The sequence below is a fragment of the Pleurodeles waltl genome, chromosome 4_1 (assembly GCF_031143425.1).
Source record: "Pleurodeles waltl isolate 20211129_DDA chromosome 4_1, aPleWal1.hap1.20221129, whole genome shotgun sequence".
Classification (NCBI taxonomy): Eukaryota; Metazoa; Chordata; class Amphibia; order Caudata; family Salamandridae; genus Pleurodeles; species Pleurodeles waltl.
The window spans coordinates 112,052,628-112,078,782 of record NC_090442.1 but is presented as its reverse complement, the minus strand read 5'-3'; the positions used below and the strand labels follow the sequence as shown (position 1 = coordinate 112,078,782).

The 26,155-nt window shown below is 45.4% G+C and overlaps 1 protein-coding gene across 2 annotated transcripts in view; it reads right to left on the bottom strand.

The window, feature by feature from the left end:
* Positions 1 to 26,155, bottom strand: part of PNLDC1 (PARN like ribonuclease domain containing exonuclease 1) — a 258,698-nt gene that overhangs the window by 31,186 nt on the left and 201,357 nt on the right. For both annotated transcript variants that reach the window (XM_069227860.1, XM_069227862.1), the window contains exon 17: positions 511 to 686. In XM_069227860.1, coding sequence (XP_069083961.1) covers positions 511 to 686 — 176 coding nt within the window. The remainder of the gene's footprint in view (positions 1 to 510; positions 687 to 26,155) is intronic.

Here is a 26,155-nt window from a genome sequence, read left to right as displayed (position 1 = left end):
GATCACAGATTTGGTGTAATTGACATGTCACTGTCAGAGTTTTCTGTTCTAATTTATATATGGGTATTTGATTTATGCTTTGCTATTTAGTGCACTCATTTATATTCTCCATACAGTTCATATTAGTCTTTCATTATTGGTACAGACAGAATAAAACATTGTATTAAATTACTGTTTGGAATATTGTTTTGGCTTTGATTTACTGTGTGAATTCCAGTCTGGATACGCTTTCAAAAATTGTGAGGCTGACAGAATACATTTTGCAGTAGTAAGCAGTAAGTTTGACTCTTAGTACTAAATGTTTTTTGTATTTTTTTGGTCTTTGTGCTTAGATTTATAGAGGTGCTTATAATGTCACAGTTGTATATTCCCTGGTACTTTTACACTGGAAGAAATTCTGTATCATGTACCCAAAGACGGTCAAGCTTGTTATCCCTATAATTTGAATGTTAACAATTAACTACATGTGTATTCTACAATAATGTAGATCACAAGATGAGTATGTCTTACCCTTTAAAATTCGTAACAAGAAGCAGAAATCTGTCTTTTCCTAGGCGCTTTACATCCAGGGTGCAGACTGATTTGAATTCACGGTACAATTGCTCTTCATTCACTCCTGGCCATCCCTGGACGCAGACCAGCAAGGCAGGCGGCCGCCGGATGCAGATATCCTCACCTGAGAAATTCTGAGGTTTTGTGGCAGACAGTTCAGAGACAACAGGATATTATGGATTAGTTGCTTCATATAATTATGCCTCCTATATTGTCCAAGAAGAGAAAGGACATGTTACTTAGCCTATAAACATACTCATGGCTTGTACAACAGTACATAAAGATGCTGTGCATACTCCTGCCATCTAGCGTTAGGGTGTATGCTTGTATGTTTTTGATTTCTTTCTAAAAACCCTTAAAATTTCAGTGGAGTCTATTGAAGCCAGACAGAATATGTGTACTGTGCACTGTGACTAACAAAGAAACTTGTAAATCATCATCAAACATTGCTCACTTTAGGGGAGATGGGAGGGTGCATCTAAATTTACAGCACTACAGGGTACAAACAATTGGTTACAGGGTAATATTTTCTGTTGGTAGCACGTGTCCCTGTATATACACATGCTATGCACAGACTAAAGCAGCGTCTCCCATAAGCGGTGGCCAGCGCGAGCATGATGCAGTTGGAGCAGGGTTCTTAATACAGTTTGGTTAACCAAAGCCTCTTGACAGTCTTGTAGTGATTGGTAAACGTGTGTGGTGTTGACCATGTAGCAGGTAGGCGTTGCCCTATAGGAATGCTGCCTAAGAAGGACATAGTAGCACCCTTCAATCTAGCAGAGTAAGCCCTAGGTACCACATTCAGTGCATGCTTCACTTCAATGTAGCATGTCTATATACATTAACAGACAGTCTGGCAGTGTCACCCTAGGACATGGGGTTCCCCAGGTGAAGCTGTGCAGATGAAACAAAGAGTTACTTTGTTTAACAGATAGATTTTGTTGATGGAGTATTTAGGTCTAGGTGACATCATGCATGTTTGCAACACAATCTCTGAGCGTAGGAAGAAAACAATTACCTCAACTGTCTGGTTTACATGGAATAGGGAAACTACCTTTGGAAGGTTTTAGGAGTCTGATTGTAAGACAAAACTATTGTTGTGTACCTGGTTAAACGGTTCCTCCAATGTTAGTGCATGCAGCTCACCCTTTGAGAGGTCACTGCAACAAGGAAAACTGTGTTCCATGACAGACATTTCATTTTGCAAGTGTGCAGAGGCTGACATGGAGGCCCCAAATGTTTTGTCAACACTACAATGATGTCAAAGGCAGGGGCTGGTAGATTTGTTGCAGGAACTGCATTTTTAAGGTATTTAATGAAGGCCTTGACAACAGGTATGTTGAATAAAGACAAATGCTCCTTGTTCTGCATGTAAGCTGCTACTGCAGCTAAACATAAGTTTACAGATGTGCATGCTAAACCCGCTTTCTCAAGGTGCAGTAATTAGCAAGGTATATCCTACACCGATAGTTTAAATAGTTCTACTGGTTTTCGTAAACAATAATGAACAAACCTTTTCCACACTTCAGCATAGCAAGCAATTGTGGTGGGCTTGCATCCAGTCCTCTGGAATATAGGTAACCAAGCTCACAGACCTTGGGGCGCCAAATCACTAGGTTAACTTCCCTGCGGTTTGGATGTCTGAGATGACAATGATTGTGAGTCAAGTCTGGCCTGATCAGTAGTTTTTTTTAAAGCATCCAACGTAGCAATGAATACCATGGCTGTCTGGCCAAAGTTAACACATCCACAATGAGGATCACAGATGTTTTCCTCATCTTCTTCACTTCATATGACATCACAGGTAGTGGAGGAAAAGCATAACCAAGAGCTTGGACTAATTCATCCATGATGCAATGACTGTGGATGTGGGTACCAGGAGTTGAAGTCTTGGCATTTAGTGTATTCGATGGTGGGGAACAGACAGATTATGGTGGTGCCATTTCTTTGAAAGCACCTTTGTAGTACAAGGGGATTCATTTCCCATTCATGGACTCGCTGATGCATCCATATCCCCCAGTGAGTTGCTCAGTGTTAACCCTGGTCTTCTCTGCAGATTCATCCCTAAATTATTTGCCTTCACACCTCTCGTTTTGCTGTATTTGTTTTTCTGGTTTTAGTACTGTGTGCACTTTATCCTGCTAACCAGTTCTGAAATCCTTGTGCCCTTGGTATATTTATGTCCCAAGTATACTGTGCTAAAAGTACCCATGGCCTATAAATGAAATGCTGGTTTTGGGCCTGCAGCACTCATTGTTCTAAAATGTCAAAAGTGGTTTAAACCTAGCAAAATAAACCTGACCTAAATCTTCCTTTTTATATATAAAAAGTGTTTCAGTATTACTTCTCATCCTACCACTTTCTTGTTGTTGTTGTTTTTAATCTTGGTCTGAACTCTGTGTTGATTAATAAACAGTGATTTCTGACTGGGCACAGAACCAATTTTAATCCTCACCTGCCTTTAATCTGCCAGTAGGTATTCATTTCTCATATTCCACCATGGCAGCAACCTTAAAAGAGCTCCGGCAAAGAGCCCCCTCACGGGGAGCCCGTCAGACATTGCAACGCCGGTCTGACGAGGAGCACCCCGATGATGAAGCATGACATCCGAACGGATGTGTGAGGGCTCTTGCTCCTAAACAAACAGGTTTCCCTCTCTCTTTTTTAGGAACAGGGTACCCTTTTTTTGTCTATTGTATACCTAGGGAGACCGTGCACTGGACCTCTAAATCTCCCTGTCCCTCCCTTTGATGATGGTGCAATATATAACTTCTGGGAACAAGTGGTGGGGGAGATGGTACACCCTCCACATCTGTCCATAGGTCTCATGCCACAGTATTGCTTCTTAGATAATTTCAAACACCCAAAAGTTTGAAAAACTACATAAATTTGGGCAGCTGGCCATGGTACTAGCGTTGCTATAACGTGGATGTCGCAGCACACTCCGACAACTGATTTGTGGCACAAGGATGTGGCAGAATGGTCACTAGAATAAGAGATGCATAAAAGACTCAGCAGAAGGAACGACACATTGATTACCTGGCGAGCACTTTGCGACAAATTGTTAGACCTTGAACGTGAAGCAACAACAGACTCAGACAGTAGTAACATCTCAGATGAATCAGGGAAGGCAGCCTCAGAAAGGGTGGAAATTAGACAGCACACAGTCACCACAATGAGCTTAAACAGGGTATGAACCAGAGAGATATGTTGTATGAAATGATGCATAATTAACAAAATTGTCTATCTACGACTACTGTATGGCTTAGAGAGGATCCACTCATGTACAGTTATTATCATGTGCTGAATGTACGCAAGACGACTGCCTTGTTATTTTATGGTAAAGTACAAGTTACTTACCTTACATAAAGAAATATCTGGTAGAGACATATTCTAGTTGCAGATTCCTTACCTTGGAATTTCCCGCAGGCGTCGGGCTGGATCCAGACATTTTTCTTCAAGCAATACCCTTGCGTGTCGGTAGGTGGCATTGGTTGACTCTGCGGGCGTCATCGGTGTCGTAGTTGCCATGATGACATCGGTAGTAGTACATAGATGCCGCCTCAGCGCAGTGGCACCAGTTTCTTTAAACGACTTTCCAGGCCAAAGTGCAGAGCCGCTAAGAACACTGAGATTGGTGCGGCAGAGCTAAGGACCTGAAGGGGGAATCCCTGTCCCTAGAAATCAGTTCGCAAGAATGGAGGATGGGTGGGTGGGTAGGTAAGGAATCTGCAACTAGAATATGTCTCTACCAGATATTTCGTTACCGAAGGTAAGTAACTTGTACATCTGACAGAGACTTCTAGTTGCAGAATCCGTACCTTAGGATAGATACCCAAGCAATGCCACCCTCGGAGGTGGGCTGCAAACCGAGATCATACTAGAAAGTCCTGCAGGACCGAACAACAAAAGTAGCCATCCCGTGTGCAGGGATGCCCACGTATTTGCCTGGAAGATATCCAGGATAGGAGCTCTGCATGCTAACACACCGGTGCAGCAGTCGTTCTGGTGGAATGAGCATGCAAGTCCTCAGGGGGTTGCTTCTTGGCTAAAGTGCAGCACATCTTGATGCAAAGAAGGACCAATAGAGAGATGGTATGTTTTTGCATCGCCTACCCTTTCTGCGCACCCACATACCTGACAAAGAGTTGACTGTCCACCCGGAAATCTTTAGTACGATTAAGATAGAATGCCAATGCTTTTTTTGGGTCCAGACGGTGGAGTCTCTCCCCCACATGGGAAGGATGTGGGGGGGTGTAAAAAGTAGGCAGGGTGATGGACTGGCCTACATGAAAAGGTGTAACAACCTGTGGAAGGAAGGAAGCCTTAGTGCGAAACACCACCTTGTCAGAGTGCACAGACAAGAATGGAGGTTTGAACGAAAGGGCCTGAAGCTCACGCACCCTGTGGGCAGAAGTGAGGGCAACAAGAAAGACAGTCTTGAAAGTGAGGAGCCACAAGGCTCAAAGAGAGTACACATTAAATAAGAAAGGACAAGATTGAGGTCCTACTGAGGCACGCCAAATGGAGTGGGAGGAAATAAATGGGTAAAAGACCTTTTAGGAATCTACTCACAATGGGAGATTTAAAGAGTGAGGGCTGATCCGGTAACCTAAGAAAGGCCGAAATGGCAGATACATACCCTTTAGGGTTGCCCAAAGCAGAACCTTGCTGGGCCAAAGAAAGATTGAACAAAAGATAGCATCACAGACTTTGGGCGGAAGACCAAAGGTCGTCAACTGTCGCCGCTCAATCTCCACGCATGAAGGCGGAGTTTGAACAGGTGGGTGGAGAACCGTCCCCTGCTGCTGCCACAGAAGATCAGCCCGAAGAGGCAGTCTGAGTAGAGGTTGGCCATACTCAATAGCTATGCATACCATACTCTCTGTGTCCAGTCCGGAGCCACTAAGATGACTTGGGACCGGTAGTTCCTGATCTTCTTAAGAACTCTGGCCAGAAGTGGTATAGGTGGAAAGGAGACCGGATTTCCACTCGAGACGAAAAGCGTCTCTGAATGAGTGCCGCCTTGAATACTCCAACGCGCAAAACAGCTGACATTGCTCGTTCTCTGCGGAGGCAAGCAGATCTAACCAAGGCTCTCCCCACTGCTGAAAGAGACCTCCGGATCGAGACACCATTTGTGATCGGCTGTGCATCGATGACTGAGTTCGTCCGCCATGGCACTGAGAAAACCCACCAGATGTTGAACGACCAGGGTAATGCCCTGATGTTCCAACCATGTCCAGAGGTGTAGTGCCTCCTGACAAAGGGTCTATGACCCTACTCCGCACTGTTTGTTGCAGTACCACACGGCAGTATTATTGTCTGTGAACACCTGCACTACTTTCCCTTTGAGAGAGGGAAAAAAAGCTTTCAACGCAAGCCTGATCGCCCAGAGCTCCAGAAGGTTCATATGGAGCCCAGACTCCGCCGGAAACCAGAGGCCTCTGATCTCCGCCGCTCACATGTGGCCGCACCAACCCATCTGTCAATATAGATAGATCTGGCAGGGGAAAGGAGAGTGATCTGCCATTGACCAAATGCAGATTCGAAAGCCACCACTGCAGGTCTTTTGCAGTCTCCTTCGCGATCTGGACCATGTCAGAGAGATTCCCCTGATGCTGCGCCCATTGGAACCTCAAGTCCCACTGCAGAGTCTGCATATGCCATCTAGCATGTGTCACTAGCAGGACGCAGGAGACCATGAGGCCCAGCAGCCTCAGAGTCAGTCTCACCGAAACAAAAGACAGAGGCTGAAAGATCAGAATCATAGCCTGAATATCTTGGACATGCTTTTTGGGACGAAACTGCACTGTGTTCAGAACAGCTCCGATGAAAGGGAGCATCAGAGAGGGAGTCAGGTGTGACTTCGGCACACTGATAGTGAAGCCCAGCGTGTGCAGGAGGTTAGCCGTAAACTGAAGGTGGGAGACGACATCCTGGGGCAAGTCCGCCTTCAACAGCCGTCGAGGTAGAGAAAGACAGACCCCTAACCCGTGCAGATGAGCTGCAACCACCATCATCACTTTTGCGAACACCCAAGGGGCGCTGGTAAGTCCAAAGGGGAGCGTGGTAAGCTGACAGTGCTCGTGACCTACCTGTGGGCAGGCAGGGTGGGGATGTGGAAATTAGCATCCTGCAAGTCCAACACTACCATCCAGTCTCCTGGGTCTAAGGCAGACAAAACCTGAGCCAGGGTGAGCATTCTGAATTTCTCCTTCTTGAGGAAGTAGTTGAGGTCCCGAAGGTCTAGGATAGGACGTAAACCCTTGTCCTTTTTCAGCACCAGAAAGTAGCAGGAAAAACAACCACAAACTACTTCTGGCATAGGGACCTTCTCTATAGCTCCCTTGGCCAAGAGAGCCAGGACTTCCTGGCGGAGAAGTGCCAAATGATCCTCTAGAAGTTGGCTGAGTGATGGCGGCATGGCCGGTGGGGCAGATTCAAAATGGGAGGTAATAGCCCTTTCGAACTATCTCCAAAGCACACCTGTCCATAGTTCTGGATTCCCAGTGGGGCAGGTGATGGCGAATCCTGCCGCCAACTGGATCGGAGTGAGGGGACGGACTAGGAGGCTTTGGAGGCTGCAGACCTCTGGTTCCCTGTCCCACATGAGATTCTGCGTCCCTGGCCACATAGCGGCTGAATAGCATGGGTGGCATGGTGGCTGGGTAGGGGACGCAACAGGGAGCCCCTTCCGTGGCCACGAAAGGGGCGAAAAGTGGGCTGCTGCGGGCAAGGGGCAGTGGAAAGACCAAGGGACGAACCGTAGCCCGAGAATCCTTGAATCTCTCCAAGGCTGAGTCCGCCTTGTCTCCAAAGAGACAGAAGCCATCAGAGGGCATGTCCAAAAGAGACTGTTGGACATCCCCCCAAAAAACAGAAGTACACAACCAGGCATTGCGTCTCAAGGCCACTGATCTGCTCAGAGAGTCCGTTGTGTCCAGCCCACATCAGATCGTGAACTTTGCCGCATCTCTCCCATCGTTGACAGTTTGGGAGACGATAGCATGGGCCTCCTTCGGTATGTGGAGCAGAACTTGTGCAACCGTATTCCACAGGGAGTGGATATAGCGGCCCAAAAGGCATACAGTGTTCACGGACCGCAGTGCGAGACTGGAAAAAGAAAACATCATCTTCCCAAATTGTTCCAGCCTTTTTGATTCCCTATCCGGGGGTGCGGAAGGGAATGTGCCTGAGGAAGAGGAAGCCTGGATGACAAGACTCAGTCGTGGGGTGTTGGGACAGGAATTTAGGGTCGTTCAGGGCGGGCCAATGGCATTGTGCAATAGTCCTATTCACAGGAGCCCGTGCTGGGTTTGGATCAAATACCCAAAAGGACATCGGTGAGGGCTTAATTAAATGGCAAAAGGGGCTCAGATGTGGAAGCCCCTGGTTGAAGCACCTCTGTCAGGATATTGGACCTGACCTCTACTGTAGGTAGCTCAAGGCAAGGACCTCAGTCGCCCTACTGACCACCATAGCATAAGTTGCTCCCTCCGTCGTAGCCACGCTAGGAGGAGACAGCATGCCAGCGTCTGGAGAAGTGTACAGTCCACTGGCTTCACCCAATTCCTGTGCCCAGCCCAAAGATGGGTCTTCCTGGTATTCATAAGGGTCCAGGGACCCCTCCAATCCTTTCCCAAATTCGCACCCATGGGGAAAAGGGTCCAAATCCAACCTGAAGTGAGTAGGCCCCATCAACCTCTCACAGCTTAAAACCAGTCTTCGAGGACATCCGCGACGCACCAAAAAACTCACAGAAAACTCAACAAAAGGGTCAACGTTGGTCAAAAAGAGACCAGGGTAGCTCTCTCCAGATCAGCGCATGGCACGGAAAGAATAGAACTGACGTCACTGCGCTGAGGCGGCTTCTATGCACTACTACCAACATCATCACGGCGACTACAACGAGAAATGACGTACGCGGAGTCGACGGACGCCAACTACCGATGCGCAAGGGTATTGCTCAAAGAAAAATCTCCTGATCCACTGACGCCTGGGGGAAATTCTGAGGTAAGGAACCTACAACTAGAAGTCTCTATCAGATATACAAAAATAAGCATTAAAAAAAAAAAAAAAAAAAAAAAAAAAAATTAACACACAGCTTGCATGGATAGGACCTCTTCCGCAAAGTCGAAACTTCAAGGATTTGCACTTTTTGCCCCGATGGAATGCCTGATGGGGCCCCCCCCTCCTTGCCTGTACACTCCGTTGAACATGCCTGGTATGTTGTTGGGGACATTATGCTGCATGCTATGATAAGCCCAGCAGTGCTTTTGCCAATATCTTAATGTCCCTTTTTGCAAGCAGAACAGATAAACTCCTCAGGTTCTGGTGACAAGCAGCCAATACAGACCTGGTGGTGATCAGACCATGCATATTTGGTATTACACACTGAGCAAAACTGGAAGGGTGTTTTTTCTGTCCCACCATCCCTCAACAGTACTTCTCAATGTAGCCTGATTACTTGCACAGAATCTTCCTTCTCGCTCGCCAGTGTGGTTCAGAACTAAAGAAATGCAGTCTCCGATGTTGTAGTAGCTGAGTCTTCCAATAATGGATCTGGATATCTGCCAACTGGAGCAGATAGGACTGGCAAACTCACTGACTATCCCGAAACTCAAGCAGAAACATCCAAACATGATGACGGAAAATAATAATCTGAAGTGGTGTCATTGACATGGGGCACTGTGAGCTTAAGGAAGAAGTCAAAAGATACCTTGTGACCAACGATTTCTTCAAAGAAAAACAACTTGCAAAAGCCTGTGAGCAACACTGGATGATCAAAGTATGCACAGCATTGTATCTAAAGCAATACCTGATGCAAATAGTTGCATACCTGTCATGATGGGCAACTCTCCTGATATGTATTATTTAAAATACTTTACCCTCACTCTTAAATACCAGAAGACAATTCCATGATCATTTAAAAAAAAAAAAAAAAAAAAAAAAAGAATTTCAACAACTTTTTGGTACAGACAATGGATAATTTTACCTTTGCTTCCTTCACACTTACTCGAAGGGTCTTTCCCTCAACACATGGGGAATCCTTCTCACATAGGTCAGGATCAGAATCTGGTTTAACAGCTGCTTAAAATAGTTCTTTGTCTGCCAGCATAACATATCTACTTCATATATGGAAGGACCCATCCCTGTACAAATGAAAGTACTGTCACCACATTATTATTATTTATTATTAAATCGGTGTTTGTTTTCGGATCGGTGGTAGAGGGATCTGAGAGAGGGAGCTGATAATAGAAAGTTTGCCACAGACTAAGATTAACTGCCCTCATACTATCCTGGCATCTTTCAGCTTTCACCTTATGGCCATACTCCATGGCAAATAAGAAAGTAGAGGAAAGAGGAAATAGAAGGACGTGTAAGGCAGTCAAGCAGTACATGTTGCAGAGAACATCCTGGCCATCACTGTCACTCTGGGAACAACAAAATGTTTCTAGCGTAGAGGAGGAGGTGACACTCAGAAACTTGGCTTTGACCATGTTTAACTTGTAATCCTGCTCGTCTATAGGGTATTTCTTTCCCTCTGCGTGGAGTTTAATGACTTAGGGGGTCATTCTGACTCCCGCCGGGCGCGGTCACCGCGCGCCCGGCGGGAGCCGCCAAAATACCGTACCGCGGTCGGAAGACCGCAGTGGGTATTTTGAGGTTTCCCCTGGGCTGGCGGGCGGCCTCCAAAAGGCCGCCTGCCAGCCCAGGGGAAACCGTCCTTCCCACGATGAAGCCGGCTCGTAATCGAGCCGGCGGAGTAGGAAGGTGCGACGGGTGCTACTGCACCCGTCGCATATTTCACTGTCTGCTAAGCAGACAGTGAAATACAAGCGGGGCCCTCTTACAGTGGCCCCTGCAGTGCCCATGCCATTGGCATGGGCACTGCAGGGGCCCCCAGGGGCCCCGCGACACCCCCTACCGCCATCCTGTTCCTGGCGGGCAAACCGCCAGGAACAGGATGGCGGTAGGGGGTGTCAGAATCCCCTCGGCGGCGCAGCAAGCTGTGCCGCCTTGGAGGATTCCAACGGGCAGTGGTAAACCGGCGGGAGACCGCCGGTTTACCCTTTCTGACCGCGGCTGAACCGCCGCGGTCAGAATGCCCTCGGGAGCACCGCCAGCCTGTTGGCGGTGCTCCCGTGGTCGGTGGCCCTGGCGGCCACCGGCCGCTAGGGTCAGAATGACCCCCTTAGTCCTGTGACTCAAAATTCTAGGGTTGGGGACATAAACCATGGTTTTGGTGGCCTTGTCAGAGGCCTGTGGACATCAGCAGTTTAGCGGTTTAGTTGCTCTGACAGAGCAGGAATACTACTTTTCCTGGGCATGGTTTATGAGAAGGTAAGCATAGCAGTGAAAAGTTATACCATGGTTGGCCATGAGGGTGCTGGCTTACTTCAGGGAGCAACTGCTAACGAGGAGGTTCTTCTTTCCATAACTCATTGGACATTTTGATTCCTTGTCCATGTGAACGGATTTAACATTGCCATTCAGAGAAGTTGCCAGTACCCCCACACACTGAGTTGGGAGATTCTCAGCAACTAAGACTGTATAGTTCCCCATCCTAGTACCTGGTGTCAAGTGTTTTCGAAATCATAGCTCGTGGCTGGTGTCCAATGTTTTTGAAATCGTGGCTTAGGGAAGGTCTTCTTCCGCACCTTCTAGGCAAGTTTACTGACCCGAGCCTCATTAGACAGGGCTGGCATAGTCGGACTGGAGTTTCAGTCATCAAGTCAAAAATGCCCTCATTATTCCGTGGGTTACTGGTGTTGCAAAGGACAGGGACTTCAATGTGTTGGCTATAACGCCACACTATCGTACGGTCAGACACCAGGCCTGCTGGTCACTTGTACCAGTCTTAGAAATGGGCCCTCGTCAAGGGAAATCTGCAATTGTAGAACAACGAGGCTGTCGAATCAGTAGTATTTAGCTACCACTGTGGTACTGGTTCGGTCTGGGAAACAGGTTCTAACATGTCAAAAACATGGTGCGAGAAAAGAGCTGTACTGGAGTCTGCGGAGCTGTACTACTACAGCTTCAAGAAAGAAGACAGTGGTGGTGTCTGTGGCTTTCTACTTTGCAAAGCACCTAAGAAGGAGTCTCAGTAAACAACAGAACAATGTGGTGGTGAATTCTGCAGCTGGATCTACAGCAAGGTGAAAAAGGTGTGGGGTCTCTAAACTCTCCTCCTCCTTTAAAGAAGAAAAGAGTGCAAGGTGCTCAATATAGATTCCATTACTGCCAAAGAAGGGACTGCTGCTGGGGACTGTGCCCTAAAGATATTTGGACTCTCAGGAGTACAATCCAGTAGCAGACCATATGTTGTGCTTAATCCTACTCCTCTGTAAAGTGTGTCAGTAAGTATGGTGGGAGGGTCCAACATACTGCGGCGAGACTCGAGGTAGAGTTTACTGGCAAGGACCGTTTTCGGGTGCACAAGAGCACTAAGAGAGACTTGCCTCCTGCCCTTCTTTTTGTGCCAAAGCTTACAGTTGTGCTGGCTAATGCTCCAATTCTCAGCATACTGGGAAAACACGACAGCCAGGGGTTAAGGAGTCAAGGCAAGAGCTTATGCCAAACTGGGACAGCGACAGTCTGCTAACAAGAGGAGGTTTACTTGACTCCTTGTTCTTGTTGAAAGCCTCCAGAGACATATGAGCATCTCGAACATCTGAGATTATGGTCTAAAACACACAGAAAGGCAAGTGTCTGCTCACACGATAGCAACAAAGTGATCGAGAAAACCATTCAATAACTCTAGTGTCATACACTCAATGCATCAATCAGGAGGTTGCACGCATTCAACTACCCATTGCTGGAGGGGATGTGAGCAGCATCTTCACAGTCCTTATTCCAATCGCTCCTCTTCATAATTTTTAATACCACCCATTTGACTACAACACACACTGTGCATCCCTACACACAAACTGTACCATTGTCACTCCTCCACAGCAATTCACAACCAAAATATTAACTTGCATATCTTCCATTTCTCACTTTCAGCTTCAATCCTTCCACTACACTGCCACAAACAACTGCACTCAGTAGTCCCTATCACAGTGCCTCATGCCCCTACCAGTCCACTTCACCACACACTGCCTGTCTCAGCAGCTACCAGCTGTTATCAGACCCACACCATTACATTCATTCACATTCTGTACTTCCTGCTACTCCTACTAACTTACCTACTCCTTCACAGCTCCAACCCTAACCCCAACCCACCACTCCCAGTACTTTATGTGTGGCATTCCTCACAAATTCTACTACTCCAATACTGTGTCTTCTTCAGTCACCAACTGTTGGGATAGTAGAGTCTCCCTGGGATGTGTAACCTTGCCCCGAGTAGGCTAGCTTGTTAGACCAGGAAATTCACATCAAGTGCTATCCTCACTGAGGTAGAGGGCTACTTTCCTTGGCAGGAGTTAAGTAACAGGAATGCGGTGGTGATGGCATATGTTTTTAGTGTCCAGGCACAACACGGCAGAGAAGAGGGCACGTTAAAGATGTTGACACCTGTGTCTCAATTTTGACCACAAAGGCGAAGCATGAGTTCCACAAGTTGTTCAACAGAACTGTTCACCAGCCGGGTGCAACTTGAGAGGAGATCACTAACACTTCTAGCTGCTGGAACCAGGATTAAGGACCACATTCAGCTAGTCTCTCAGCTGCGTGAGGGGCCATCAATCACAGAGTCAAGACCACTTGCCCTGAGAATGGAGTACCAACCGTGTGCCTGCCTGCGAAAACCTGGGGGTTGCAAGGACGATTAAGTAATTTATATGCCCAGTCCCGCAAGGTAAGGGAGCTGAATTTATTGATCAAGGTTGACTGAATATGCTTTATAAAGCTAGATGGGCAGGGATAGTGACAGTTCTTTGGATGCTTATTCACCTAGGACTGGGGAAATTGTGGATTGGGTTGCTACCCAGGCCTGGGAACTCTACAGTAAGCACCCTCTATTCCTTGCCTTTGCATGAGTCACATGTTTTTGGACATGATTTGTTTCTCTCACTTTCTAGATGAATAATTCAAAGGAAGGATAATTCTATAATTAATGTGACTTGGACGTGAATGGGGTGGCTTGATTCGTAGCACTCTGTCTAGTGGTACCACGCATGTACACTAGGTGGTCTATGATGTAGATACGAACGTGTACTCGTCTGTTTCATTAGATTCGTATCAGATTAACAAGGCTTGCTTGGTTGTGCACTGCATGGACTTCCCTTTTTATAGGTTTTGACAAGTTTTCCTTGTCTTCCAATGTCCTGATGAGGCCCAAGTGCTAAAGACCGAAACGTGTCCTGAAAGGAGTCCGAAAGAATTATAAGTTTGCAGTTAGAATAGAGATAGCCAGGTAAAAGGAGGTCATTCGGCCCAAGAAACCTTGGCAGATGGTGGACTACCTGAGGTGGATTTGATGCGCAGAAGGATTGGTACAAGCCACCTGGTCTTGAACTCTTGGGAAGACACAAGGAATCCCAGAAAGAAACATGTTGTGTAGTGGACATTTTAATTGTGTTTATGTATATTTGTGTTAAGGGACAGCAGTAGGAAAAGATCCAGTAACCCCCGTTTTCCCCATGTCCCTGAAAGGCGTTCCGACACCTAATCAACCCATTTTAAATAGAATTACCATCACACCTAGAATGCCACCTCACCGACCATTATTCAACTGACTGTTAGAACTCAAAGTAACTTGAATGTCTACTCTTGAGTGCACTCTCTCTCATTCACACACCCGACTCTACACAGAACTCAAAGTGCCTTTAATGTCTAATCTTGAGTGCAATTTCTCTCATTCACACACCTGACTCGGCACAGACAAAATATATTACACGCAAGTAGAAAATCTTTAGCCCCTCCAGCCATACTCCACATAATCAGACCCCTTTAGACAAATTATTTTTAATTATACCACACAATTCTTATTCCCAACAGCAACACTTGGATCCCTTAAGGAAATTTATTTTACATTTACAGCACACATTTTTTTTATTCCTGGTAGCAACACATGGATCTTCGTTAGGTTATCTGTAGCTGCACTCTCACTGCACGGACTATGCAGATCAGCGTTTTAAATCTAAAATGCTTTTTTTTTTTTTTTTACATTTTTTGTCATGCTTCATTACTAGTTGAACTATTTAAATAAATAATGAAGATTGATGTTTCTTCCAGAAACCGGAGTGCACAAGGCATCTAATCCTGACTGGCAGGTACTATCCTGGGACATTACCAGGATTTGAACACCGATCTTTGCAACAGGAGAATGATGGATTAGTCCTAATATTTAAGGATGCAATACAAGTAGAGACTTTCATCTTAGACACAGAATTTTAAGATTTTAAGATGAGGATTTTATTTTAGTTATCATATATTAGGATGCCAGAGTATCACACTCTGGCATCAGCAAACAACTTTTTGAGTTTCTCACCCTAATACTGCACTTGGTTACCAACTTTATAGTCGTAGGGGATTTTAACATCTATAATATCAACACTTCTAATCTGGTTGATGCCTCTTAAACTCTTTGCCACTTTCAATTTGTCACTAGGTCTGCAAATGAAAAGGGTCTCACCTTGGCCCTTATTTTTCAATCAATCAATCAATCAATCAGGGATTTGTAAAGCGCACTACTCACCCGGAAGGTCTCAAGGCGCTTGGGGGAAGCTACTGGTCGAAAAGCCAGGTCTTAAGGTGTTTCCTGAAAGATAGAAGGTCATCGGTCAGGCGGAGGCGGAGCGGTAGGGAGTTCCAGGTCTTTGCGACAAGGTAGGAGAATGATCTTCATCCGGTGGTCGTGCGGCAGGTGCGAGGAACGTAGGCGAGGGCGTGGTTGGCGGAGCGAAGGTTGCGGGTGGGGGTGTGAAAGGTAAGTCTGTTGTTGAGGTAGGTCGGACCCGTGTTGTGGAGAGCCTTGTATGCGTGGATGAGGATTTTAAAAGTGATCCTCTTCGATACTGGTAGCCACTGTAGGTCTCTGAGTTGGGGTGAGATGTGGTCGCAGGTTGGAATGTCCAGAATGAGGCGTGCGGATGCGTTCTGGATTCTTTGCAGTTTTGTTTGGAGTTTGTTTGTTATTCCTGCATATAGTGCGTTTCCGTAATCCAATCGGCCACTGACCAAGGCGTGGGTGACGGTTTTCCTGGTTTCAATGGGAATCCATTTGAAGATTCTGCGGAGCAGGCGGAGGGTGTAGTAGCAGGAAGAGGAGATGGCATTGACCTGCTGAGTCACGCTGAGTGTGGAATCCAAGATGAAGCCCATGTTGCATGCGTGGGTGGTGGATGAGGGTGAGGATCCTAGGAAGGTGGGCCACCAGGAGTCGTTCCAGGCTGAGGGGTTGGTGCCGAAGATGAGTAATACTGTCTTGTCTGTGTTGAGCCTTAGGTGGCTAGCTTCCATCCAGCTGGCTATGGCGTGGAGTCCATTGTGGAGGTTGTCCTTTGCAGTGGTGGGATCTTTCGTGAGGGAGATGATGAGCTGAGTGTCGTTGGCGTAGGAGACTATGTTGATGTGGTGTGTTCGTGCGATGTTGCAGAGGGGGGCCATGTATACGTTAAAAAGTGTGGGGCTGAGTGAAGATCCTTGAGGGACGCCACAGGTGACATTGGAGGCTTCTGATAGGAACGGCGGGAGGCAAACTCTTTGGGTCCTGTCCTTGAGAAATGACGAGATCCAGTCCAGGGCTTTGTCGTGGATTCCAGCATTGTAGAGGCGTGTGCGGAGAGTGTGGTGGCATACTGTGTCGAAAGCTGCGGAGAGGTCCAGGAGAATGAGTGCTGCTGTTTCTCCTTTGTCTAGCATGGTCCTGATGTCATCTGTTGCAGCAATGAGTGTGGGCTTGGTGCTGTGTTTTTTTTGCGGAATCCGGATAGGGAGGTGTCAAGTGCCTTGTTGTCTTCCATGAACCGGTATAGTTGATGATTCACGATTTGTTCGATGACCTTGGCTGGGTAGGGGAGGAGGGAGATCGGTCGGTAGTTCTTGGGGTCGTCAGGGTCTGCCTTAGGTTTCTGTAGCAGGGCGTTGATTTCTGCGTGCTTCCATCTCTCTGGGAAGGTGGCTGATTCGGAGGAACTGTTGATGGTGTGGCAGAGATGGGGGGCGATGATGGTGTTGGCTTTGTTGAAGATGTGGTGTGTACAGGGGTCCGATGGAGATCCAGGGTAGATGGTGGCCGTGGTGTTCGCGGTGTCTTCTGTTTTGACCGGGGTCCAGGTGTGGAGGAGGTGGGTGTTTCTTGGAGCGTGGGTTTGAGGGTGTTTGTAGTTAGCTGGTAGGATTTGGAGTTGAAGCTGTTGTGGATTTCTTCTATCTTTCGAGGGAAGTGGGATGCAAGTGAGTTGCAGAGCTCCTGTGATGGCTGGGGTTCGTTGGAGCATGCCTTCGGGGTAGTTAGATCTTGGATAATACTGAAGAGTTTTTGTCTCTTCGAATGATGCAACGGTGACTGGTATCTTTCCCCCCAAAATCTGGACTGATCACAGTATTGTCCAGTACAATTAAGGACTAATAGGGAAGTTAAACGCCAATCCTGCAATGATGTGGCTCTAGGCAGAGCCTAAAGCAAAATAAATGAGTATGCAATTCTTAAAATACTTGATAAAGGTTCACTCAATACAGAACCCTCTTCACTACATGGTTCTTTAAAATCTTGGTTGGGACATAGTCTTGACTTTTTGCTCTAATAAAGGAAACTCAAAACTCAAGGTCTAGACCATGGTCCACTCCAAAACCTTTCCAAGGCAAAAGAGACTTTCAAAATGTTTAGCACAACTGGAGAAGCAAGTACAACTCTGGACCAAAACACATCATTCCAGCACTCTAATGAAACAGGGTATTAACCAGGAAAACTAAACCTACCTAGATAAACTGACTGCTGTCTCTGGGAATTCCCTAGAAGTAATTTTTAGAAAGTCAACTCTGCCACACATCTCCTGTAGCACCTATCGTTCATGAGATGTGTGAAACCATGGCCATTTTTCCGTACTGATGAAATAAATAACATGTGCTTATCATTCTTTCAAAGTTAATGGCTATCTCACTAATATCAATAATAGTCCAGCGAATGACAATACCCATACAGGGCTTACAGAATTCAACCTTTTGACTCCGGGGCTAACAAAGAAAGTGGTCTCTTGGTAAAATCGGGTTCGCCTCTCGAGGTTTGTCCAAGTCAGATACAGTAGCTTCATATAGGTATACTTGCCCTTTTTACTGCAGATTTTTGTGATGTTTCCTTGATTTTCTCCCATTATTATTATTATATAATATTTATAAAGCGCTGCTATCACCTACAAGGTATCCTTGTGCTTTCTCCTCGAGCAGAGATGCTAAATACATGGAAATAGCCAGGTATTCAAAGCTTTCCTAAATTGCAAGAGATCTGTACTGTTTCTCAGTGATACTGGTAATTTGTTGCAAAGCTGTCCCACCTTAACTGAAAAGGCTCACCCTCCTTGTCTTACTTTCTGAACTTTAGGAATACAAAGGTTTGCGATCAGTAAGCATAGGTTCCTTGACAGTACCTATTGTTTGAATTTCCATTGCAGTAATTTGGGAACTTTTTCATCAATTGCTTTCACAGTGATTTCAAAGCTAGCTTTTCCTTTATTGGATGCCAATGAAGTTCTCTCATAGTTGTAGAAAAAGATGACATTCTTAGTCTGTTCAATGCTTGGTTTGCTACTGCTGCATGTACTGTGTACAGGTTTTCTATCAGATAGTCAGGTGTTCCTAACAACAGTACACTGCAGTAGTCCAACCTACTTAGGATGGTGCTTTGCACTATCAGTGCTCTAGGTTGTGTAGGTAAGATGGGTAAGAGTGTCTCTGGGTTGCCTAGAAGTGCAAAACAGATAGCTGCAGTCTTGCTGATGTGGCTCTCCATAGACTGCTTACTATCAACAATTACCCAAAGATTACTAACGATCTGTGAGGTTTCTAAGTCACTATCATTAGTCAATGACTGGAAATTAACTGGAAGTTCCACTTGGATTTTCTTGGCGGAGCTACAAAGAATTTCTGTTTTATCTCCATTGAATTTTAATGAGTTGTTGCTTAGCCATATTGCAATGTCTTCAGACAACTGTGGAAGTGGTCCAAGCTCCAAGCTTCTCGACTGGAATTTCCTAAAAACAGTATCAATTGCGTATTGTTTGCATATCGACAAGACTAATACCATGAGAACTGATCAGTCATTAAAGGCTGCATATAGATATTAAAAAGGATTAGACTTAAAGCCGAACCCTGGGGAACTTCATACTCAACTGTATTGAATTCAGAACGATATGCGGGTAACAAGATAGCTTGACGTCTGTCAGATATGATCTTATCCATTTCAGTACTGTTCCATCAACTCTGCTTGTGTCTAGTCTTGACAGAAATATCTTGTGGTTAACTGTATTTAAAGTGGCTGACAGATCAAGTAGTATCAGAACCACCATTTGACCTCTGTCCATTGTCATCTGGAGACCCATCCATCCCCAATATCAACATTGATTCCGTACCATGAGCTGGCCTAAAGCCAAATTGCTCTTCTTCTTCTAGGAGATACTGATCTTCCAGATGTGCTAACAGTCTCTTGCTTTCCAGAACTTTCACCGGAAAAGTTGAGATATTGGTCTATAATTACTGAGCACCGAAGGGCCAGCTGTGGTTTTTTCAGTCAGGTAGTTACTATTGCTTTCTTCCAAGCCCGCAGAACTTTGCCCAATTCAAGCAATTGATTATAGATCTATAACAGTGGTGGATATAACTCCTCGGCTAAACATTTCCACACTCTAGGTGGGAATGTATCTAATAAAGATACTGATAAAGTAGACATCGCTATGGATCTAAAGTGGTCATCTGCATAAGCTCTAGATTGTTGGGGCCTATAGTTGAGATATCAGGTATCCTAAGGACATTCCATGATGACTGATCAATCATTTGAGTGGCGTTTCCATTTCCCATAGGCTATCTTCTGAGTGATGATTTATCGTTGGGATGGTATTTTCAATGCCCACTAGAATCTTTTAGATCTTGTTCTCAAACCACCAGGCTAGATCATTACAAAGTGCTTGAGACTGTTTAGGTTTTTGCCTAGTACATTCTGGGTTCCAACATGATATCAAATATCTGTTTGAAACTATTTGTGGCTTCTACGATTACCTTAGCATAGTAATTCCCCTTTGCTTTACAATCCTACTTTTAATATTGATTTAGCACAGTCTTTAATACTTGTTTATCCTCGTCTGAGATTTGCACCATTTCCTTTCTATCTTTTTGCATGCTTGTTTTGTTACTTTTCGCTGTTCTGGGGTGATAAGGGCCTTTGGCGAATTTAGTTAAATGTGAGCGGTATTTCTTACATAATGTCTTTAAAATCATAGCACATAAGTTTTCATAGTTCTCATATGTTGTTTTCCCAGTGTTGAAACTTGTTGCCAAATTGAATACCTTCCCTTGTTTCGATCTACGTAGTTTGTGCCAGGCTCTGCCCTGCCTTGTCATTGCGGATACCATATTCTGGGGTATGAATTTTTCTCCCTTTATATGAAAAACCACCAGTGCATGGTTGGTCCAAATGAAAGGTAAAATGCCCTCTATCGAAATCAGATGTGCGGGTGAAAAAATAAGATCTAGTGTACGTCCTTCCTGGTGTTAGTCCAGAAATAGTTGTTGTAGCCCCATTATTTCACAGGACCCTAGCATTTCTTTACAGGACAGTTTCTTCTCTGCCCATGTATTAAAGTCCCCAAGAAGGAAGAAGTCGGAATGTGTAAGGGCCATATTTGAAACCAGCTCTATAAAGAACTGTAGTTAGGGGCTTGCCGGGCCCGGTGGTTGGATGCACAACATTACAGAAAATATACTACCTTTATTTCTTAACATAAAGCCCATTACCTCTGGCTCTCTAATGTATCTAGGTGTAGGGTGGTGACATTCCAACTTTCTTTGAAAATAATTGCTACCCCTCCCACTTTCTGTCTCCCATGGTCCGTGCAAGTGCTTATATCCCTGAGGGCAAGCCCACCCAAAATCAATATTTGAATCTTGTGAAGCCCATGTTTCTGATAAAAAAATAATACATACCAGTCCAAACTTCATTGCTTTCAAGCATCATATTAATCTCCAAAAAGTGTTTTATCAGCAACCTTCCATTTATCAAACCACATATAAATGTAACTGCTCTTGTCTACCCACCAGCTAAAAAAGTAGTGAGGTTTTCCTTTGGATTAACTGCATCTCCCCTTCCTCTATTATTATTGCCTCTCTTACCTATCCAAATAAGTTGGTGCCTTGTTTAGCACATTTTATCCTTAATGATTTCCTCATTTATCCCATTTGGCTCATTATAGCTGCCGCTGTGCGTCGTTGATGCGCAGACGGGCGCAGACGAGCTTGACTTTTGCACGCCTTTTATGCTGTCACGCCAGAGTCCGCTTTAAATAGATCTTCCTATCTGAGAACACTAGATCGTTACCAAAATGGCAGCCGTCAAGTGTCTCAATGAGCTCTCAGCTTCATTATTGTCTCAGGTACAAATTCCATTAACTTCAATTCACAATAAAACCAAATGTAAAAACTTTAAAAGGGCAGTTCCCCCCACTAGTCAGAGCAAAATAGCAGTTTTCTCATAGAAGCAGGTGCAGTCACACCAGAGTCTGCATTAGCTATCTGAGAACACTAGACACAAACCAAAATGGCAGCCATCAAGTGTCTCAACAAGTTCTCAGTGTCTCTACTGTTTTAGGTCAAATTCAAGTAACTTCACCCAGGCACCTATTTACTCAAAGGTGTGTGGTGGTCTGTCTCACTCTATTAAAAAAGAAGACCAACTAGTGAGCATGTCTGACAAAGCAAATATCATTCTATTTCTCTTCTTCCCAAAACCTATTAGAGACCTGGAGAAACATGGTATGTGCACAACCCCTTCTTTCTGAGAGTCTCTCGGTTAAGATCCTATTCAGTCAGGTTTAGGTTTTCACACATTTTATTTGTAGTTAGTCCTGATGTGGGTGGTTAGTAAACTGCACTGGATACTAAATGATAGCAGCAATACGGTTCTTACCCTTCTCGACCTCTAAACCTCAATGGAGGCGATTTTGCTGTTTTGTTTAAATGAGATTGGTATCCATGGCTCAACGATTATCTCACTAAGGTTTTCTGTACATGATAGAACTCAGGCAAATAAAATCACCACCGGTTACTTGACATAAAAGTTCATAAAGCAAGTGGTTTCACAAGGTTCCTCTTTGAGCCTTACTTTGTTAAATATCTGTGTTGCCCCAAGGCTAGTTTCATAAGATCCATTCATTACTTCAATAGATGAAACTCAATTGATAATTCGCCTGAATGATCCTTTAGTTTGTTATTACAAGAACGCTTAACGATTGCATATGGGGGTGGCCTCTATGATTAGCAAAAGAGCAGCAGTTGTTGCCCTGAGATATACACATCAAATTTGTTCTGACTGCTGGTGGAGTGCTAAGTTAGGTATTTTCCCAGCTCCAGAAACGTCAACAGTTTTGGGGTTTGGTTATACAAACCGCTTTTGCTTTGCTCACCTGGCAATAATGTTAAGCTTTTTTTTCTAGTTAAAAATGTTCAAAACATATCTTTCTTCCATTCACGGAACCTTTGTATACTAGTCTTTCAATCAGTCATTTTGTCACAATTGGATTACAGTAACTATCATCAGTGGTTCCCAACCTGTGGTCCGAGGGCCCCTGCAACTGCTTAGAAAATTGAATAATATTAAAAGATTAATAAAGTGTATATGAAGTGGCTAAATGTAGAATAGAACATTTTTAAGCGTACTGTAAATGGCAAGGAATATGAAATTGGAGGCTAAAAATTAAATTAGTATCCTCCGGTTTGCTGGTGCATAAAACAGAATGTGTGTGGCTTCAATTGAATTTACAAAAGCTTTAACTTTCCTATTAAAATTAAATTGTTTTTTTTAATGTATATTTGTTTACAAATAAATTACAATGCCTTATCATTTGAGTATGTGTTTGATGAATGCTTGTTTCTGTATTTTATGTGTATTGTTTTGCGGTTCAGATCATCAACAATATTTAGGCTGGAGTCCCCGGCTTCCATTAATGACTAAAGGGGGGTGGTGGTGGTGGGGATCCTAGGCTTCCATTAATGACTAAGGTGGGTGGGGAGGTTAGGTCCCTGAATTACAATAGTCACTCATTGGGGGTCCCTGGGTTCCAGAAATTATAAAGTTGGTGTCCACATAACTCAAAAGGTTGGGAACCACTGGTCTGTTTCATGGTAAACTAAATATCAAACCAACATAACATTTCCTCAACTTTCATTGCCAGATGAAACTCGCCATGCTACAAAAGAGAAGGGAATTAGTCAGTGTGGTTTTAAACATTTTTTTTTTGTTTTTTTAGATTTAGCTGTCATGCACTCTCACTCAATCTCGACGCAATCTTGAAATCTACGGAATCACAATCAAACTTGTTTGAATCCACCTTAGTTCTAGGAAGTTGCTTTAAACATATTCACTCCCTCGGCTACAATACCTGTTTCAGAAAATCCCGGTGGCAATTCCCAAAGGGGTCTTTCAGAAAATTGACGGGACCCTTAGATCCCTGTTATGGGTGAAGGGGGGAGATCACCCTTCTTAGAAAGGGGGTCTTTGGTTGGCAGTCAGGTTAACCCCTGTCCAAGCAAGGACCCTCACTCTAGTCAGGGTAAGTCACACACAATCCAAATTATCCTGTGCCCACCCTCTGGTAGCTTGGCACTGAGCAGTCCGGCTTAACTTAGAAGGCAATGTGTAAAGTATTTGTGCAATAAATCATACAATAAAACTATATAGCACCAAAAAAATACACCACACACTGTTTAGAAAAATATATAATATTTATCTGGATAATTGAAGGTCAAAACGATAAAAGATGCAATAAGAAAATGTAAAGATATCACTGGAAAGTAATATAAAGTGTCTTAAGTCTTTTTAAAAGTAAACAAAGTCTCTTTCAAGCACAAAGTACCTGGTTGGAGTGATAAATCTCAGCAAAGGGCCGCAGAGGAGGAGATGCGTGGAAAATGGTGTGTGCGTCGGTTTCGCCCCTTCACACACGGACTTGCGTCGTTATTTTCCACGCGGGGAAGGTGTTGCATCGATCTCCGGCGCGCAGACAGGTCATCACTTTGTGTTGCAGGGTTTTCAGACTCCCCGGGGTCTGTGCGTGGAATCCTGGGCCTGTTGACCGGCTATGTGTCGTTCTGGTGGGCGATGCCGGGAAATTTCTCCCTTACGGAGTCGATTTTCCCTCTGGGAGTCGGGCGCATTGTCCAGGTGGGCCATGCGTCGAAGTTCCTGTCACACCGCAGGCGCCGCGACAATCTTTTCCTTCCGAAGTCGAGCGATGTCGTTCCGGTTTGGCGTGTGGTGAATTTTTCACTGCGGAACAAGCTGTGCGTCGAATTTTTCACCGCATAAGGAGTCCAGTTGCAAGAGAGAGGTCTTTTTGGTCCTGAGACTTCAGGGAACAGGAGGCAAGCTCTATCCAATCCTGTCTGCCAGGGTCCCAGTAGGGGGTGTGGCAGTCCTTTGTGTGAGAGCAGGCCCTCCACCCTCCCAGCCCAGGAAGACCCATTTAAAATGCAGATGCATGCAAGTGAGGCTGAGTATCCTGTGTTTGGGGTGTGTCAGAATGAATGGACAAGGAGCTGTCAACTAAACCCAGCCAGACGTGGATTGTAAGGCACAGAAAGATTTAAGTGCAGTGAAATGCTCACTTTCTAAAAGTGGCATTTCTAAAATAGTAATATTAAATCCAACTTCACCAGTCAGCAGGATTTTGTATTACCATTCTGGCCATACTAAATATGACCTTCCTACTCCTTTCAGATCAGCAGCTACCACTTCAATACTGTAGGAGGGCAGCCGCAATCTTAGCCTATGAAGGGAGCAGGCCTCAAAGTAGTGCAAAAACAAATTTAGACTACCAGGACATATAACTACACAGGTACATGTCCTGCCTTTTACCCACACAACACCCTGCTCTAGGGGTTACCTAGGGCACACATTAGGGGTGACTTATGTGTAGAAAAAGGGGAGTTTTAGGCTTGGCAAGTACTTCCAAATCCTAAGTCGAAGTGACAGTGAAACTGCACACACAGGCCTTGCAATGGCAGGCCTGAGACTAAGTAAAGGGGCTACTAAAGTGGGTGGCACAACCAGTGCTGCAGGCCCACTAGTAGCATTTAATCTACAGGCCCTGGGCACATATAGTGCACTCTACTAGGGACTTATAAGTAAATCAAATAGTCCAATTTGGTGTGATCCAAGGTTACCATGTTTAAAGGGAGAGAGCATATGCACTTTAGCACTGGTTAGCAGTGGTAAAGTACGCAGAGTCTAAAAACCATCAAAAACAGTGTCCAAAAAGTGGAGGTAGGCAGGCAAAAAGTTAGGGGTGACCACCCTAAGGCTATCAGGCCTAACAGCCCTGAATAGCGCTGAGCTTCAGAGGGGGCTTTATGAGGGAGGGCTGGCCATTCCAAATGCCTGGCTGTACTACTGGGACAACCCAGCTGGCGGTGATCAATGAGTGGGCCTACCCAGGATCCGCGGAGCCAGCCTATAGGGTGTTTAGGGCAGCGATGGGCACCTCGGCCTATGAGACAGTCCTGTACAACCAGCGGGGGGCCCTGGAGTTACCGACTCACACCCTGACTGTAGTGCGAGCATGGAGATGCAAATCACTACCTGGGGGAGAGGGGGGTGTTGTCTGTACGCGCCCCACTCTGGACCGGTGACTACCTGAAGGAAGTGAGTGTGAAGAAGGGGTTCTCTAGTTGACCCTTGATTGGAATGGAGCACCTGGGAGACGTGTGGTGGAATAATGCAATGATACCCTTTCAGGACCTACGGACTGAGTTTGCCTTACAAGACACGGAAAGATATAGATACTTGCGACTGCGTCACACGCTACGTGACCACATACAAATGGGGGGAGAAAATCAAAGAGAGCCGCTGCCAGAGCAGGCAATCTTGACAATCTATAGGTAACTGTCCAACAACGCCACTAATCCAAATGAGCGGTTGAGGGTAGCATGGGAGGACGACGTAGGTGCCATGTGTAGGAAAACGCCACTGGCATGGTTATCCTCTAACTTTTTGCCTTTTGTTGATGCTAGCTTTGACTGGAAGTGTGCTGGGACCCTGCTAACCAGGGCCCAGCACCAGTGTTCTTTCCCTAAACTGTACCTTTGTCTCCACAACTGGCACAGCCTTGGCCCACAGTTAAGTCCCTTGTAAAAGGTACCCCTGGTACGAAGGGCCCTGTGGCCAGGGAAGGTCTCTAAGGGCTGCAGCACGTATTATACCATCCTGGGGACCCTCACTCAGCACATGCACACTGCCTCACAGCTTGTGTGTGCTGGTGGGGAGAAAAAGACTAAGTCAACATGGCACTCCCCTCAGGGTGCCATGCCTACGAACCACTACCTGTGGTATAGGTAAGTCACCCCTCTAGCAGGCCTTACAGCCCTAAGGCAGGATGCACTATACCACAGGTGAGGGCATAGCTGCATGAGCACTATGCCCCTACAGTGTCTAAGCAAAACCTTAGACATTATA